The sequence below is a fragment of the Melospiza georgiana genome, chromosome 7, assembly GCF_028018845.1.
Source record: "Melospiza georgiana isolate bMelGeo1 chromosome 7, bMelGeo1.pri, whole genome shotgun sequence".
Taxonomy (NCBI): Eukaryota; Metazoa; Chordata; class Aves; order Passeriformes; family Passerellidae; genus Melospiza; species Melospiza georgiana.
In genome coordinates, this window is record NC_080436.1 from 39,520,373 (window position 1) to 39,539,220 (window position 18,848).

At 42.4% G+C, this 18,848-nt stretch overlaps 1 protein-coding gene across 1 annotated transcript in view; it reads right to left on the bottom strand.

Moving 5' to 3' along the window:
- Nucleotides 1–18,848, bottom strand: part of NEB (nebulin) — a 98,356-nt gene that overhangs the window by 57,293 nt on the left and 22,215 nt on the right. The window contains exons 34-66 of the mRNA XM_058027542.1: nucleotides 18,643–18,747; nucleotides 18,194–18,301; nucleotides 17,451–17,762; nucleotides 16,931–17,134; nucleotides 16,504–16,608; nucleotides 16,304–16,411; nucleotides 15,069–15,380; nucleotides 14,530–14,733; nucleotides 14,078–14,182; nucleotides 13,878–13,985; nucleotides 13,402–13,713; nucleotides 12,540–12,743; nucleotides 12,094–12,198; nucleotides 11,894–12,001; nucleotides 11,419–11,730; nucleotides 10,733–10,936; nucleotides 10,283–10,387; nucleotides 10,083–10,190; nucleotides 9,607–9,918; nucleotides 9,136–9,339; nucleotides 8,766–8,870; nucleotides 7,977–8,084; nucleotides 7,112–7,423; nucleotides 6,482–6,685; nucleotides 6,060–6,164; nucleotides 5,492–5,599; nucleotides 4,336–4,647; nucleotides 3,722–3,925; nucleotides 3,051–3,155; nucleotides 2,475–2,582; nucleotides 1,524–1,835; nucleotides 841–1,044; nucleotides 148–252 (exon numbers count right to left, since the gene is read on the bottom strand). Of these exons, the coding sequence (XP_057883525.1) occupies nucleotides 148–252; nucleotides 841–1,044; nucleotides 1,524–1,835; nucleotides 2,475–2,582; nucleotides 3,051–3,155; nucleotides 3,722–3,925; nucleotides 4,336–4,647; nucleotides 5,492–5,599; nucleotides 6,060–6,164; nucleotides 6,482–6,685; nucleotides 7,112–7,423; nucleotides 7,977–8,084; nucleotides 8,766–8,870; nucleotides 9,136–9,339; nucleotides 9,607–9,918; nucleotides 10,083–10,190; nucleotides 10,283–10,387; nucleotides 10,733–10,936; nucleotides 11,419–11,730; nucleotides 11,894–12,001; nucleotides 12,094–12,198; nucleotides 12,540–12,743; nucleotides 13,402–13,713; nucleotides 13,878–13,985; nucleotides 14,078–14,182; nucleotides 14,530–14,733; nucleotides 15,069–15,380; nucleotides 16,304–16,411; nucleotides 16,504–16,608; nucleotides 16,931–17,134; nucleotides 17,451–17,762; nucleotides 18,194–18,301; nucleotides 18,643–18,747 (5,937 nt within the window). The remainder of the gene's footprint in view (nucleotides 1–147; nucleotides 253–840; nucleotides 1,045–1,523; nucleotides 1,836–2,474; nucleotides 2,583–3,050; nucleotides 3,156–3,721; nucleotides 3,926–4,335; nucleotides 4,648–5,491; nucleotides 5,600–6,059; nucleotides 6,165–6,481; nucleotides 6,686–7,111; nucleotides 7,424–7,976; nucleotides 8,085–8,765; nucleotides 8,871–9,135; nucleotides 9,340–9,606; nucleotides 9,919–10,082; nucleotides 10,191–10,282; nucleotides 10,388–10,732; nucleotides 10,937–11,418; nucleotides 11,731–11,893; nucleotides 12,002–12,093; nucleotides 12,199–12,539; nucleotides 12,744–13,401; nucleotides 13,714–13,877; nucleotides 13,986–14,077; nucleotides 14,183–14,529; nucleotides 14,734–15,068; nucleotides 15,381–16,303; nucleotides 16,412–16,503; nucleotides 16,609–16,930; nucleotides 17,135–17,450; nucleotides 17,763–18,193; nucleotides 18,302–18,642; nucleotides 18,748–18,848) is intronic.

The window sequence follows — 18,848 nt, forward strand, 5'->3', positions numbered from 1 at the left end:
CAATATTCTGAAAGATGGGATTTCTACATTTCATAATTGTCTCTTGAATTTTTCATGAATGTGTGTTTCAGAACATCTTTATGATTAAAGAAATGCTGACTTAACTCTGAATTTCCACTAGTTCAGTAAATTTTTGAATGTCCTTACTTTGCTAACGTTGGCTGCGTTGGCCTTTGCTAACAGAATGTCTGGTGTGTCAGGCATGACATGGATGGACTTCTTGTCTGCATCCCAGGCTTCCGTGTACAAGCGCTGTGAGAGAGGAAAACAGTCCTTAACAAAATGTTCTTTATGAAAATATTTTACAATTACAATTATTTTACTAACTGCTGGGGGTAGTTCCAGTAAGCTCTAATACCCTGACACAGCAAAGTTTCTCTCTGAACAGTTCAACAAGGAAAACTTTGTCCTTCCTCATTATTTCTCAGGTTAAGCTGGTGCAGCAAATGATAGATTTTGGATTGTGGAGAAACAGCCCTAGGAGGAAAAGTGTATTAATTATTCTGTATAAGTTGTTTGATTATGTTTGTTATAAAGGAGGAGGTACTTAGTGACTTTCACCCTCCAGATCTGAGATATGTTGCACAAGTTTCACATCCAGAGAACTTCAGGTATTTCCTCATCACTTGTTCATCATGAAGTATTATTCTTGGAAAAATCTGTGATTTCAGGGACTTTTGTCAGGAGATTTTTGCCAACTGCTCACTTCAGACTGAGCCCTGAGATAACAGCTTTCCTGTACAATGGCTGAATTTGGACATTAATTTTCTCTTAAATCCACAATTTTTTTAATTTTTCACCTCATGAACAAGTTCTACTGACTGGCAGTACCAGCCTCACCTTGTTCATGATCTCAGCATTTTGCTTGGCTAAGACCATGGCCAAGGAATCGGTCACGCTGGTGAATTTGATTTTGTCTGCAGGCTGCCGATACTTCCTGTCACTGAGGATTTCTCCAGCTTTCTTGGCTTTCTCAACCTCCAAGGAGCCAATAGGAACCCATCCAATGCCTCTCAGCCATTCCAGGTCTGATTTGTAAACAGCCTGAAAAAATTTGAAAGTTTGTTATATATGGGCAAGTGGGATCAAATATTAAAATTAATATAAACAAGCACATACAATATGAACAACTTGGTATGCTTCTGAGGAAATGGTTCTGAAAACAATTGTTTTTGAAGATTTACTAAAATAATTATTAAATAAGAGAAATAAAAGAGGTATTGGAGCACAATGCTAGTATCAGAGTAACACACAAATTATACCTCAGGTTAAGGACTGAAAAAAATAGGATAAAACATGAATTTGAAGAAAGAATTGAAAGAATGAAAGAATGAAAACATTTCAACAAGTCTGATGCAAGCGACTAGAGGCTTATTATCCATATTCTAAAAATTAGATTGTACAAGACTTAATTCCGTATTACAGAATTATTGTATTACAGAATTATTGTATTACAGAATTACTGAGTTACAGAAATGCTGTGTTACAGAAATGCTGTGTTACAAATTTAAGGATTTGCTCACATCACTCTGCAGGTCATAGGCTTGCTTGGCGTGGATGACATCATTCTGGTCGGGCAGACAGATCCACTGGTGCAGGTAGTGCCGGTAGTCGGCGTCGCTCACCAGCTGCTGGCATTTCTTGGCCAACACAATTCCAAGCATGTCCACGGGGCTGCTGAACCTTGTCTTGGACTTCTCAAAGTCCTTCTTGTACTCCCTGTCACTCTGGATCTTGGCCACGTGCATTGACCACATCATCTTGGGGTCATCCTCAATGTTCCTGGCCCCAATGTGGTGGCCCAGCTGCTTCCGGTATCCTTCCTTGTACTTGTACTGCAGGAAAAAAAATCCATATATATATTTATATATTTTATCCTTTTGTAAGACAAAGCATTTAAATAGATTTCTTGGTAGAAAAACAAAGAGCACTAAAATCTGTTATCCTCTGTCTCTTAGTGATATTGCCTAATCCTTGAAACAAAACCTGTCCCAGTTATTGCAGAGTTTTTTCCAGCTTTTGTGTTTTGCATTTCAATGTGACACTGAAACAGAATTATTTCTTTCCTCCAGAAAAGATAAGCATTTAAACTTTTAGAATTTATTTACTTACATATCTCTTTTGGGGACAGATTTTAAAGGACTTCCTATTTTGAATCAGAAATTATCTTGACAAACTCTAGGATAAATTCCTACATCTTTTTGTTCATCCTACTTTAACATCCATGAAGAGCAATGGGGGGCATATAAATAATCTTCATATTATTATATTTGTTCATTAATGTGATACATAACTCATACAAAAATTACTGGGTATCCATTTTTCGTGCACTTAAGGCATGTGGTAGAATCACTACGAAAACAGATTTCTATGTTATCTATTTTGTGAAATGTGACATTAGCAAATAAGTGAACAAAGATTCTGATTCTCTTCCATTACCAAATCCATAGAGAATGAGAACAAAGCCTGCTCACCTCACTGGCAATCTCCCTGGAGGCTTTGGCCGACTGAATGGGAATGGCATCAAATCGCAAATCATAGCCCTTCTTCTTTGACTCCTCCAAGGCCAGCTTGTACATTTTCTGTGAGAAAGAGTCACATGTGATTTTAAAAAAAACAAAATTCAAAATTGCATTTCAGTTCAGCACAACTAGGCAGTAGAACAAATGGAGTCTCTAAACAATATTGTTCATCTTCAGACAATTTAAATACTGTTCTGTAGGAAAAAAAATTTTCAAAGACCTTGGAATTTTATTGTAGATGTTTGGAAAATGGAAATCATTTAGGGAAGGCAAAGATGGGAACATTTAAAAAGCTAAACTACCTGTTTCCACAACTTGCTTTAGAAATGATTTCTCATTTATGGGGGATAATATATTCTAAAAGAAATTTTTTTTTTGTGGAAGAATAACTCTGATTTCAGCTCTGGAAATGGCCATGTATGAAAATAAACAACGTGACAATATTTTATCATTAACACAAAATCAAAGGTGATGAAAATTGTACTTATGAGAAACCCTTTAACTGCCTCAGATTTCAGCTGCACTCACCTCACTGTAGTTCACTCGGTTCTGTTTGGCCAGCAGGATTTCTGGGGTGTCAGGCATGACATGAATCGAGGTCTTGTCTTTGTTCCAAGCTTCAGTGTACAAACGCTAAAAAATAAAAGAGGAAGAGATTTATATGACATTCCAAACTAGGTTAATACCTCAATAAACATGGAAAACACATTAACTAAAATGATAGGAAACTGGTCTAGGGGAAATTGTCCCATCCCATGGCAGAAGGTTAGAACAAAATGATCTTTAATGTACCTTCTAACCCAAACCTTATTATGACGCTATGAAATATAGCATGGATATACAGTTATGTGTTAATATGGTAAAAGTAACATAAAAAAAATTAGAATTAATATGAGGGAGTTCAAAAACATTAAGGAAACTGCCACATTGCTTCAGAATAATGAATAAACCAAAGAACTATTAGTGCCCAATGCACACACACCCCAAGGAAAATATTTAAATGTAAAATGCAGAATATTACACAAATCTGAGTCTTCCATGAGCTCATCTTAGAGTTTTGAGTGAAATACCAAGAGCACAAGGATTAAAATGCATCATGCTTGAACTGCAGCATGGCTTGTGGTCAGATGATTCCCAGTCCTGCCTCCAGGGCTGAGCCAGACACCTCTGATGTGTCACCCAGAGGGATCAGGACTCACCTTGTTCATGATGTCTGCATTCTGCTTGGCCAACACCATCTCCAGGGAATCCGTGACACTGGTGAACTTGATGGTGTCCGGATGCTGGCGGTAAATTTTGTCACTCAGGATCTCCCCTGCTCTCTTGGCTTTCTCAACTTCCAAAGAACCAATTGGGACCCAGCCAACACCCCGTAGCCATTCCAGGTCAGATTTGTAGCAGTTCTGTTACAATTAAAAAAAATTACACAATTTAATAAAATAACCATCATAATGTATGTCACACAGTTCATCTTTTCAAAGGGAAAACACCTTCCTATCAGCTCTTCATTCAAACAAATTCAAAGCTGTAAAGAAAATTGTGGAAAAAATAACAGCATTTCATCTACATTAAGGGTGAAACCATTATCCAGCATTCACAGAATGGTAAATGATAAAAAGTCCAAATCCTTGCAAGATTTCATTTAAATATCAGTTAGTTGGTATAACCTCTAGGAGAACTGAGCATCAATTAACTGTGAAACTTAAAAAGAAATCTCAAAATGTTGGTTCTACCACATCAGAACAAGATGGCCTGATACAATTATGTAAAATACACTAATTTCTCAGCAAAAATCAAATGTCAGAGAACTCACATCACTCTGGAGCTCGTAGGCTTGCTTGGCGTGGATCACGTCGTTCTGGTCAGGCAGACAGATCCACTGGTGCAGGTAGTGCCGGTAGTCAGCGTCGCTCACCAGCTGCTGGCATTTCTTGGCCAACACAATTCCAAGCATGTCCACGGGGCTGCTGAACCTTGTCTTGGACTTCTCAAAGTCCTTCTTGTACTCCCTGTCACTCTGGATCTTGGCCACGTGCATTGACCACATCATCTTGGGGTCATCCTCGATGTTCCTGGCCCCAATGTGGTGGCCCAGCTGCTTCCGATACCCTTCCTTGTACTTGTACTGAAACAGAAAAGATTTAAAGTTACTTGGTATATTGAAAAATTAATAAATAGTTCTAGCAGTTTAACATACTCATTAGTTTGTGAAGATAAAAATATTATACAAGCCTTTCTACTCTGGGATTAATTTTCATTTAAGAAACTTTTTGATTAGATATAATTACCTGAGACCTTTTATATAAAACGCTTTCAATTCACTAAATATTTAATGCCACATTCTAACAAGTTTGGTACTTCACATTCTTTTACTACTAAGATGAAATTGTAAATATTAAATTACTTAAATCTTTTTGAAAACTCCTTGACTAAGACCATATGATTTTCTCTGTATACAAAGAGTTGAAATATCAAACTTGAGAGAAAACGGAGCATAAAAATCTGTTATCCTTCATCTCAAGTGATGCTGCCTTACCTGAAACACAAGCTATCATAGTCATTATATAGTTTAATCCAGTTTTTATGTTCAGACATCTTGAATTTCCTTATGACACTTGAACAGAAATATTGTTTGAATCAGATATTAACCTGACAATCTCTATCATTGGTTCATACACCTTTTTGATCATGCTGCTTGAATATCCATGGACATCAACAGAAGTATTGCAGGGGGCATATTAATAATCTTCACAATTTTATATTTCTTTATTTTTGTGATATATTCCTCATGATAAAAATACTGGCTCCCCCTTTCTTCCATACACTAAAGGCAATGTAGTAGAATCATTACAAAGAATCATTATGAAAATATATTTCTATATTATCTATTCTATGAAGTATGACAGTAGCAAGCCTTATGATTATTTCCACTCCCAGAACCATAGAGAAATGAGAACAAGGCCTCTCACCTCACTGGCAATCTCCCTGGAGGCTTTGGCAGACTGAATGGGAATGGCATCAAATCGCAAATCATAGCCCTTTTTCTTTGACTCCTCCAAGGCCAGTTTGTACATTTTCTGTGAGAAAAAAAATCACAATCTAGTTTCAAAAACAAAATTGCATTTCAGTTGAGCACATCGGAGTATTCAAGTCCCTAAAGAATAATGTTGATTTTCAGGCATCTTAAACATCTTCAGCCCAGCTCTACATTCACTGGAAAATAAAAAACTGCATATTTCAAAGACCTTGAAATTTTATTGTAGATGCTTGGAAAATAGAAATCATTTAGGGAAGGCAAAGCAAAACTAGTTATTTTCATACATTGCTGTAGAAATTATTTCTAGTTTATGTGGGATAATATATTTCAATAGCCCAATTAGATATCCAGGAGTTCAATTTCTGGAACAACTCTGATTTCAAACCATTTGTGAAAAGAAAAAACCTGGCAATATTTTACCATTAGCTAAAAGTCAGGGATGACAACAGCATACTTGTCAGAAGTACAAGTTAATTGTCTCAGATTTCAGCTGCACTCACCTCACTGTAGTTCACTCGGTTCTGTTTGGCCAGCAGGATTTCTGGGGTGTCAGGCATGACATGAATCGAGGTCTTGTCTTTGTTCCAAGCTTCAGTGTACAAACGCTAGAAAAGAAAACAGGAACAGATAGATATGGCATTCAAAATCAGATTAATATTTCAATAATCAGGGAAAACATAGACCATACCAGATAAAAATATAGGAAATGTAACAGGGATAATCAGTTAGGCCATTAGGAAGAGATAGTATTAACAAAAGGAGGATTGACTTGTGGAAATGTAACAACACTTAAACAACACCACATTGATTAAGGAGAAGGAATAAACCAATGACCATTGCTTGTGGTCAGATCATTCCCAGTCCTGTCTCCAGGGCTGAGCCAGACACCTCTGATGTGTCACCCAGAGGGATCAGGACTCACTTTGTTCATGATGTCTGCATTCTGCTTGGCCAACACCATCTCCAGGGAATCCGTGACACTGGTGAACTTGATGGTGTCTGGATGCTGGCGGTAAATTTTGTCACTCAGGATCTCCCCTGCTCTCTTGGCTTTCTCAACTTCCAAAGAACCAATTGGGACCCAGCCAACACCCCGTAGCCATTCCAGGTCAGATTTGTAGCAGTTCTTTTAAAAAATAGGAAAAAATTCACCCACACAGGTTATTCTATCAATAACAATAATGCACCTTATAGTGAATAGTTCACCAATAAGTAACCTCACTATCAACAATTAATTGAAATAAATTCAAAGCACAAGATGAAATATAAAAATAAAAAAAAACAAGAGCATTTCCACTGCATTAAGGGTGAAACCATTATCCAATTTTCACAGAATGGTAAATGATAGATAGCAATTCTGGAGGTAGAGGATTTCATTGAAGCACCAATTAGTTAACACATCCTGTTGGATAGCTCAGTTTCAATCAGCCAAAAAAATTTTAAAAGAAATGTCAAAATGTTGGTTCTATCACATCAGAACAAGATGGCCTGATACAATTATGCAAAATATCAAATACATTCCTCAGCAAAACTTAAATGTCAGAGAACTCACATCACTCTGGAGCTCGTAGGCTTGCTTGGCGTGGATCACGTCGTTCTGGTCGGGCAGACAGATCCACTGGTGCAGGTAGTGCCGGTAGTCAGCGTCGCTCACCAGCTGCTGGCATTTCTTGGCCAACACCACTCCCAGCATGTCCACAGGGCTGCTGAACCTTGTCTTGGACTTCTCAAAGTCCTTCTTGTACTCCCTGTCACTCTGGATCTTGGCCACGTGCATTGACCACATCATCTTGGGGTCATCCTCAATGTTCCTGGCCCCAATGTGGTGGCCCAGCTGTTTGCGGTACCCTTCCTTGTACTTGTACTGAAACATAAACCAAAATATTACATTTCTGTATCACCTATAAATATTAGTTACTCATAGTAAATATTTCTAACAATAACCTTTCCAAATTTATCTATAACCTACCATTAAACCCCCCCCCAAACATTCAAATCAATTCTCATGCTAATAATATTCTAGGACTAAAGGTTTTTGCTATTTGAGTTAGAACCCTAAACAGAAATTTTTTATCATTTTCCTTTTTGAAGAAATGTGCTTTACTAATATTAGTAAGAAATAATCCTGGTCTTATTAAATGCACTTAATCCTTACTACGTATAATGATATACATACTGTAAATACTTATCTACACATATAGGGTTATTAGCTATACAACTATCATGAAAACAGCATTATATTGTTTTTATAATTATCAACATTTATTTTTTTAAACATACATGATAATTTACTTGCAAAAATCTATTACTTAAGGCCACAGCTTAACTGCAGTGCCTTTTCGAGGATCCAGCTGATAATTTTCAGGTTTCAGAGGAGAGATGTCAACATAGAAAGAAACAAAAAGTTAGATTCTTACATCACTGGCAATTTGCCTGGATGCTTTGGCTGCTTGGATGGGGATGGCATCAGCTCTCAAATCATAGCCTTTCTTCTTTGAATCTTCCATGGCCTGCCTGTATTGTTTCTAGATGAAGAATCAAACAATGGGACTCAGGTAAGTTCCATATGTTATATTCTATGCAAAACAAATTGCTTGGAAGTAGATCTAATAATTGTATTTAGATTTATTACACCCAGTTTTATCTACCTTTAACTCAAAATCTCAGATCAGTAGCTGATACAAATTCATGTCAAAGGAAGACCTTTGCTAAATACACTTGTTAATTAATTTTTATTTTACTGTTTTAAATGATGTAACACTGACTGCAATTTCGAGCTAAACTTTTCTTCCATACAAATGGAGTAAAACTTTTTAAAACCACTGACATGGCTTACTGATGTGAACACGTTTGCCTAAAATAATGTTGAACACCGGCATCACACCTTTTCAAAATTACACTAGTAATTACCTTTCTGGTATTAATTTTTGCATTCCCAACATTATGCACACTGGCAGAAACGACTCCCCAAAAATTCAGGGGAAACACACAACTTGTGGGGGATTTATAGAATTTCTTCTCACCAGTGCTCACTGTTCTATGTATGCACTACTACAAATACACAAACAATCTTTTTAAATGACAATTTTTTTGATAAATATGAGAGTTACTTAAGGAAACTGATAGTGACACCTCTAGGAGGTTTCCCAGAACATTTCTGATCCAGCCATTTGCAGCAGTTACATTTGAAGAGCTCCCACACTCACCAGACTGTAGTTCTTCTTATTCTCTCTTGCCAGTGTGATTTCAGGCGTGTCAGGCATGATGTGGATTTGTGTCTTGTCTTTATCCCAGGCCTCAGTGTACAAACGCTGCAGGAGAAACACAGCAGAGTATTTGGAGACATTCACAATTCATAATTGTGACAAATTAACTTAGTAATTCTCAAGGAAGATATTATTAAATCAGCTCTTGATGAAAACAAGTTTCCCATTGATTACCAAAAATTGAACTTATATTTTTACAGCCTTACAGTGGTGAAATCTCACAGCACAGACACAGGTCTGTGGCCCCAGTCCTGTCTCAGGGGTTTAGGCAGACATTGTTGATGAGTTACCTCATTAAATCCAGACTCACCTTGTTCATGGTGTCTGCATTCTGCTTGGCCAACACCATTGGGAGAGAATCTGGGATGCTGGTGAACTTGATGGTGTCCGGGTGCTGGCGGTAAATTTTGTCACTCAGGATCTCTCCTGCCTTCTTGGCCTTCTCAACTTCCAAGGAACCAATTGGGACCCAGCCAATGCCCCGCAGCCACTCAAGGTCAGATTTGTAGCAGTTCTGTTACAAAATATAAAGGCAGCACTTAAAAATTTCCCACTTTATATGTTAATCAGCATTTAAATATATTCAAATTCCCTACTATGAAGGTTGATATGGAGCTAATTCTGATGTTTAGCTGTACATAAACCTTCATAATGCCCTTACATTCAGATTACTTCACTCCGCAAAAGTGAAAAGATACTGTATGAGAGCAACTACTCTAGTTTATATTCCAAGGAAATTACAAACATTTCAGTAGACCAGAGCTTATCAGCAAGTACTCACATCACTCTGGAGCTCATAGGCTTGCTTAGCATGGATGACATCATTCTGGTCTGGCAGACAAGTCCACTGGTGCAGGTAGTGCCGGTAATCGGCATCACTGACCAGCTCCTGGCATTTCTTGGCCAACACCACTCCCAGCATGTCCACGGGGCTGCTGAACCTTGTCTTGGACTTCTCAAAGTCCTTCTTGTACTCCCTGTCACTCTGGATCTTGGCCACGTGCATTGACCACATCATCTTGGGATCATCCTCAATGTTCCTGGCCCCAATGTGGTGGCCCAGCTGTTTGCGATACCCTTCCTTGTACTTGTACTGTGGACAAAAAAATGTTCACTGAGTGTTAGTTTTGGGTTTTTATATGACCCCGGAAGCCTCTGGGACCACCTCCAGAAAACATAGCAGCTGAAGCCACAGAGAATTTAAAGTGAGAAAATACTCAGCCCCAGTGTGTGCCACAAGGGCTGCTGTGCACTCACATCACTGGCGATGTCCCGGGAAGCTTTGGCAGACTTGATGGGAATGGCATCTGCCCGCATGTCGTAGCCCTTCTTCTTCTCCTCCTCCATCGCCTGCTTGTACAGTTTCTGCAACAGACACCACCAGGCCCTCAGACAACGCTGCTGCCCACACACAGCAGCACCCAGGGACACACACTGCAGTCCCAACAACCACCCACCTCGCTGAAGTTCACTTTGTTCTGCTGGGCCAGCAGGATCCCAGGGGTGTCTGGCATGATGTGAATGCTGGTTTTGTCCTTCTCCCAGGCTGAGATGTACGAGCGCTGGAAACGAGGAGCACAGAGGGAGATAAGGTCACTCAGGTTTAGGGAAACAAACTCAATGAGAACATCAGCCCTGTGAACCAAAGCAAAAGGCCTCTACTTTGAACTGACCCCAGAACCCCTGCCCATTACCCAAAACTTTCTAATGCTTCACCCTTTTCCACACTGTGCCCCATTACAGCTCCAACCAGGGAAACAAAATTTAATCTCATACAAGGAATACAAATCCATGGCAAGAGGGATTGCCTCCCCTTGCACAACCTGAGTGTTGGAAGGACATAAAACAGCACCCTGACAAGGTAAGGTGCTCATTGCCTTCAGGAAGTAAACACAAGGAAATCTCACTTGGTCCATGATTTGGGAGTTGTGCTTTGCCAGCACCATGGGCATCGAGTCAGGAAGGCTGGTGAATTTGATGGTGTCTGGGTGCTGACGATACTTCTTGTCACTCAGGATCTCGCTTGCCCTCTTGTTCTTCTCAGCATCCAATGATCCAATTGGGGACCAGCCAATGCCCCTCAGCCACTGCAGGTCAGACTTGTAGACGTTCTGGAAGGACAGGAAAGGACACAAAGCAACTTAGCAAATTCCTTACTCCAAGCAACCTCATCTCCTACCATGGGAAGCTCCACTTAATGGAACATGTTCCACTAGGTCAACCCACCAGCTTGCACCACAAAAGTGACTCTGGATAAGCTCAGGTCCCAAAACCCTGTCTCTCTGCCCCTGCAACATCACAAGAGGCTACCAAGCAATCCACAAATCTTCTACCTATACCTTCTAGGTATTGCCAGTAAAGTCCTACACCCTTTCTAAATCTGCATCGGGTAGAGACATTGGAGGAGCCTTTTTATATCATATCCTAAGGCACTTCACACCACTCTCAGCTGCATAATTTTTTACCTCTGCAAACTCTTGGTTCTCCAGAAAAAAAAGGATTTTAATTCCTTTGACCTTCCTACACCACACAGACTTCCTCAAAAAGAATAGACAAAGCAAGGCTGTGACACAGACAATAAGGAACAACTCACATCACTCTGCAGGTCATACACTGTCTTGGCATGGACAACGTCGTTCTGGTCTGGCAGGCATGTCCAGCGGTGCAGAGGGTGCCGGTAGTCGGCGTCGCTCACCAGCTCCTGGCACTTCTTGGCCAACACCACTCCCAGCATGTCCACGGGGCTGCTGAAGTGGGTTTTGGACTTCTCAAAGGCTTTCTTGTATTCCCTGTCACTCTGGATCTTGGCCACGTGCATCGACCACATCATCTTAGGGTCATCCTCAATGTTCCTGGCCCCAATGTGGTGGCCCAGCTGTTTGCGATACCCTTCCTTGTACTTGTACTGTGGACAAAAAAATGTTCACTGAGTGTTAGTTTTGGGTTTTTTATGTGGCCAAGACCCCTAAAGCACCACTTCCGGAAAACACAGAGGTGAAACCACAGAGAATTTAAAGTGAGAAAATACTCAGCTCCAGTGTGTGCCACAAGGGCTGCTGTGCACTCACATCACTGGCAATGTCCCGGGAAGCTTTGGCAGACTTGATGGGAATGGCATCTGCCCGCATGTCGTAGCCCTTCTTCTTCTCCTCCTCCATCGCCTGCTTGTACAGTTTCTGCAACAGACACCACCAGGCCCTCAGACAACGCTGCTGCCCACACACAGCAGCACCCAGGGACACACACTGCAGTCCCAACAACCACCCACCTCGCTGAAGTTCACTTTGTTCTGCTGGGCCAGCAGGATCCCAGGGGTGTCTGGCATGATGTGAATGCTGGTTTTGTCCTTCTCCCAGGCTGAGATGTACGAGCGCTGCAAACGACAGGAAACAAGAGCACACAGGTTTAGGGAAGTAAACTCAATGAGAAAATCAGCTCTGTGAACCATATAAAGAGGCCTCTACTTTGAACTGACTCAGGAACCCCTGCCCTTTCCCCAAACCTTTCTAATGCTTCACCCTTTTCTTTTCCACACTGTACCTCTTTACTGCTTCAATCACACAAAAAAAGAGTTTTATCTCAAACAAGGAATAAATCCCTAAGGCAAGAGGGATTTTCCCCTTGCATAACCTGGGCCTTGGCAGGACAGATAACAACATCCTGAGAAAGGAACCTGCTCATTCCCTTCAGAATGCAAACAGAAAGAAATCTTACTTGGTCCATGATTTGGGAGTTGTGCTTTGCCAGCACCATGGGCATTGAGTCAGGAAGGCTGGTGAATTTGATGGTATCTGGGTGCTGACGATACTTCTTGTCACTCAGGATCTCACTCGCCCTCTTGTTCTTCTCAGCATCCAATGATCCAATTGGGGACCAGCCAATGCCCCTCAGCCACTGCAGGTCAGACTTGTAGACGTTCTGGAAGGACAGGAAAGGACACAAGCAACTTAGCAAATTCTTCACTCCAACCAACCTCATCTCCTAACACAGTATGCTCTACCAAATGGAACATGTTTCCCAGGGTCAACCCACCAGACACCAAGACTGGGACTCCCATGAAGATCAGCGCCCCACACCTGGCTCCCCACTCCTGCAACAGCACAAGTACCCACCAAAGAATTCACCACCCACGCTCTCTATCGTCTCAGTATCCCAGCAAAGACCTTCTCTATTTGACATTCTATAGGTGGCAGAGGCATGACGGGTGCGTTACATCACGCAGGACCCTCTGTACCATGTACCTTCACGCAGAGCTTGCCACTGCCACTCTTGGTCCTGCAAAGGCAAATATTTTACCCTGCTGCCCTTCCCCTGCCTTACTGTACTAAAGGTCTCAGCCACAACTCTCCCCATATAATGTTCATGGCAAGAAAAGATTCTTCTGTGGTCATGAAGCATGACCCTACAAAACACCATCACTGAATGCCCACTTCAAGAAGTGCCACAACACAATATCAGCTCCTCAGAATCAGCCAAGAATTATTATTCCAACAAGAACCTCTTCCAGCAGAGGAACAGAATACAAGAAGACAAGAGAGAGTTGCGTTTGCAACACAGCCAGCAAAGAACAACTCACATCACTCTGCAGGTCGTACACTGTCTTGGCATGGACAACATCGTTCTGGTCCGGCAGGCACGTCCAGCGGTGCAGAGGGTGCCGGTAGTCGGCATCACTGACCAGCTCCTGGCACTTCTTGGCCAACACCACTCCCAGCATGTCCACGGGGCTGCTGAAGTTGGTCTTGGACTTCTCAAAGGCTTTCTTGTACTCCCTGTCACTCTGGATCTTGGCCACATGCATCGACCACATCATCTTGGGATCATCCTCGATGTTCCTGGCCCCAATGTGGTGGCCCAGCTGCTTCCGATACCCTTCCTTGTACTTGTACTATGGACAAAGAAATGTTTACTGAGTGTTAGTTTTGGGATTTTTATGTGAACAAGACCCCACCAGTACCACCTCCAGAAAACAGAGCAGCTGAAGCCACAGAGAATTTAAAGTGAGAAAATACTCAGCCCCAGTGTGTGCCACAAGGGCTGCTGTGCACTCACATCACTGGCAATGTCCCGGGAAGCTTTGGCAGACTTGATGGGAATGGCATCTGCCCGCATGTCGTAGCCCTTCTTCTTCTCCTCCTCCATCGCCTGCTTGTACAGTTTCTGCAACAGACACCACCAGGCCCTCAGACAACGCTGCTGCCCACACACAGCAGCACCCAGGCACACACACTGCAGCCCCAACAACCACCCACCTCACTGAAGTTCACTTTGTTCTGCTGGGCCAGCAGGATCCCAGGGGTGTCTGGCATGATGTGAATGCTGGTTTTGTCCTTCTCCCAGGCTGAGATGTACGAGCGCTGGAAACGATGAGCACAGAGGGAGATAAGATCAGTCAGGTTTAGGGAAAGAAACTCAATGAGAAAATCAGGTCCACAAACCAAAGGAAGGAGCCTGTAATTTGCACTGACCCAGTAAGACCTTTGCTATCCCCAAACCTTTCTAATAGTTCAACCATTTTTTTCCACACTGTAGTTCATTACATATCCAAAAGAGTGTTTTATCTCAAACAAGAAGCATAAATCCCCGAGACAAGTGGATGCAATATCCCCCCCTGAATAACCCAGGCCATGGAAAGACAGATAACAACATCCTGAGAAAGGAAGGTGCTCATTGCCTTCAGGAAGTAAACACAAGGAAATCTCACATGGTCCATGATTTGGGAGTTGTGCTTTGCCAGCACCATGGGCATTGAGTCAGGAAGGCTGGTGAATTTGATGGTGTCTGGGTGCTGACGATACTTCTTGTCACTCAGGATCTCACTCGCCCTCTTGTTCTTCTCAACGTCCAGTGATCCAATTGGGGACCAGCCAATGCCCCTCAGCCACTGCAGGTCAGACTTGTAGACGTTCTGGAAGGAGAGGAGAGGAAAAAACCAGCTTAGCAACCTCCTCACTCCAAGCAACCTCATCTCCTACCATGGGAACCTCCTCCTTAATGGAGCACATTCCACTGGGTCAACCCACCAGCCACCCATTCAGTGGCTGTACCCATCTCCTACCCATCATCATGGCTCTTCATACCATTTTCATCTGCACCCAAGACTTGCCAACACTTGATTCTCCAGAAGATAAGGGTTTCAGTCTGTTGCCCATCCCCTGCCACACAGACCCCTCCTTCAAAACTAGAACAGAACCCAGGACAGACAACCCAAGGCTGTCACTCAGCCAGTAAAGAACAACTCACATCACTCTGCAGGTCATACACTGTCTTGGCATGGACAACGTCGTTCTGGTCCGGCAGACACGTCCAGCGGTGCAGAGGGTGCCGGTAATCGGCATCACTGACCAGCTCCTGGCACTTCTTGGCCAACACCACTCCCAGCATGTCCACAGGGCTGCTGAAGTTGGTCTTGGACTTCTCAAAGGCTTTCTTGTACTCCCTGTCACTCTGGATCTTGGCCACATGCATCGACCACATCATCTTGGGATCATCCTCAATGTTCCTGGCCCCAATGTGGTGGCCCAGTTGTTTGCGATACCCTTCCTTGTACTTGTACTGCAGGAAAAAACAGTATGCACTGACTATTATTTTAATTTTTTCCACATTCCTAGCAACCCCTGTGGCATCACCTCCAGCCAATTCATCAGCTGAAACCACAGAGAATTTAGAGTGTGAAAGTGTTCAGCTGATGACCTACAGTGCACAGCTAGAAAAGGGTCCACACAATATCCTTCTGATAAAACCCACATTTTCCAAGATTTTCCCTGGACTATATATTTAGAACTACTGGTCTGTAACTGAGATGAAGAAAAGTCGCTAAATCATTAAAGCTATACCAAAGACCTGAAGTTCAATACCCCCTACATAAAAATAATTTACCAATCTTCAGCACAATGGCCAAATCAAGTCTTACTGAAACTACTGAGGGAATAAAATATAACTACATAGAGACTTCTGGGAAAATTAAATAAAGACAGCAAACACATACAGCAATGCAATTTTGTATTAATAACTAAGAATAAAAAAATTGGGCTTTCTTATGCAGCTTTCATCTTTAAATGAAAACTGGGTTTGGGTTTTCTTTCCTCACGCACAGCTCAGCTGTATAGCTGCAGAGTCAGGGCCATGCAGAAGGGCAGTGCTGAGGGCAGCCCAACACCTCAGAACTCCAGGCTGTTGCACAAGGAGATGCACTCACAACCCCAGGAGGGATCCTGCTTTGAGCTCCAGCAATCACCCAACTCCCACAGCTACCCTTCCACAACATCTAGGCCTTCCCTGGCAACAGTGCACATTCATAACTTGCAGGGGCAGGTACAGGTGGACAGTATGAACAAAAACTTTGATGGATAACTGAAGGGCAGTGACAGCTAATGGATTTGTTGCCTCCATTTGGATCAGTTGCAAACCCTGAGTTCAGGTGCCAGCACGTGGCATCTGTGTGAAAGTGTGTGCCACAAGGGCTGCTGTGCACTCACATCACTGGCAATGTCCCGGGAAGCTTTGGCAGACTTGATGGGAATGGCATCTGCCCGCATGTCGTAGCCCTTCTTCTTCTCCTCCTCCATCGCCTGCTTGTACAGTTTCTGCAACAGACACCACCAGGCCCTCAGACAACGCTGCTGCCCACACACAGCAGCACCCAGGCACACACACTGCAGCCCCAACAACCACCCACCTCGCTGAAGTTCACTTTGTTCTGCTGGGCCAGCAGGATCCCAGGGGTGTCTGGCATGATGTGAATGCTGGTTTTGTCCTTCTCCCAGGCTGAGATGTACGAGCGCTGCAAACGACAGGAAACAAGAGCACACAGGGTTAGGAAACAAACTCAACAAGAACATCAGCTCCATGAACCAAAGTGTCACTTTGCACTGACTAAGAAACTCATGCCCTTTCTCAAGCTTCACCCTTTTCCACACTGTACCCCACTACTGCTCCAACCACAAAAAAAGAGTGCTTTATCTCAAACAAGGAACATAAATCCCTGAGACAAGTGGATGCAATATCTCCCCCTGAATCACCCAGGTCATGGAAGGACAGAGAACAACATCCTGGGAAAGGAAGGTGCTCATTGCCTTCAAGATGCAAACAAAAGGAAATCTCACCTGGTCCATGATTTTGGAGTTGTGCTTTGCCAGCACCATGGGCATTGAGTCAGGAAGGCTGGTGAATTTGATGGTGTCTGGGTGCTGACGATACTTCTTGTCACTCAGAATCTCACTCGCCCTCTTGTTCTTCTCAACATCCAGTGATCCAATTGGGGACCAGCCAATGCCCCTCAGCCACTGCAGGTCAGACTTGTAGACGTTCTGGAAGGAGAGGAGAGGAAAAATCCACCTCAGCAACTTCCTCACTCCAAGAAATCCCAACTGCTACCAATGGATGTTCTCCTGAATGGAACATGTTGCACTGGGTCAACCCACCAGCCACCCATTCAGTGGCTGTACCCATCTCCTATGGTCTCCCCTGCCCTCAGCGTTCGTCTTTCCTGACTGCTGGTTCTCCAGAAGAAAAAACTTCATTCCATTGCCCTTTCCCGCCCACACTGACCCCTCCTTGAAAACTAGAACAGAACCCAGGACAGACAACCCAAGGCTGTCACTCAGCCAGTAAAGAACAACTCACATCACTCTGCAGGTCGTACACTGTCTTGGCATGGACAACATCGTTCTGGTCCGGCAGACACGTCCAGCGGTGCAGAGGGTGCCGGTAGTCGGCATCACTAACCAGCTCCTGGCACTTCTTGGCCAACACCACTCCCAGCATGTCCACGGGGCTGCTGAACCTTGTCTTGGACTTCTCAAAGTCCTTCTTGTACTCTCTGTCACTCTGGATCTTGGCCACGTGCATCGACCACATCATCTTGGGATCATCCTCGATGTTCCTGGCCCCAATGTGGTGGCCCAGCTGTTTTCTGTATGCAGTTTTGTATTTGTACTAATTGAACACAGAAACAACAATTAACACTTCTTTCCAAGCTGCCATTTCAGTTTCTCTCTTGTTAATACAGTAGTTAATAATTTTGAATCTAACGTATTTTAACTTGCTTCTGTTTTTCCCCAAAGTTCTTCGCATTTGTTATAACATCCAGGAGATATTATGGGATTCTTCATGGTTATATACTATCATCTTTATATTGTATTTCATTTTTATCACATTTAATTATATCTAATTTTTATTATATTTATTTTTTATTGTATTTAATTTAATTAGCTTTACATCATTAAGAATTATACAAACTTTTAGGCGGGCAGCAACACAACAGTGTTAAAATTTCACATATCTCCTCCTGTTAAATAGAAACTATTTTTCTCCAAGATTAAGTGCCCCCTCTGTGCCCCATTCTGATTTTCCTTCAGCAGACCCACCTCGCTGGCTATGTCTCGGGATGCCTTGGCTGCCTGGAGGGGGATGGCATCAGGAGGGAGGTCGTAGCCTTTCTTCTTCAGCTCTTCATATCCTACCTTGTAACGTTTCTGTTAGAGAAAGATTCAAAAGAATTAATGAAGATAAAACTCTCTAGAGTTTTTCAATGCTACAACTTTCCACCTCTGACTATTGAAGAGAAAGCATGGGTTTCCAAACACAGTTTACTTAATTAAATTAAACTCCATACCTTTCTATTAATGACAGGTGTTTTGTGCCCTTGGATATACAATATTTTAAAACTACAATTTAAATGTTTTCAAATTGTTTCAATAAAGATCAAAATTTTCTTCTAGTAAATACACTAATCTGAATTATTCCCAGAACTTTCTGTAGAGGTGAGTAATACAACCCTGCAATTCTCTATACTCAGTTTGAAATGCAAACTTACATCACTTGTGTTAATCAAGTTTGATTTAGCCAACAAAATTTCAGGAGTATCAGGCATGATGTGAACCTTAGTCTTGTCCTTGTTCCAAGCTTCCCTGTAGAGTATCTGAAAGAGACACAAGCAAAAACCTAGTCTGATCCAAGATTCACCTGCACAGCAGTAATTTCAGTTCACCTTTTCTCTAAATTAGCAAAGAAAAGATATAC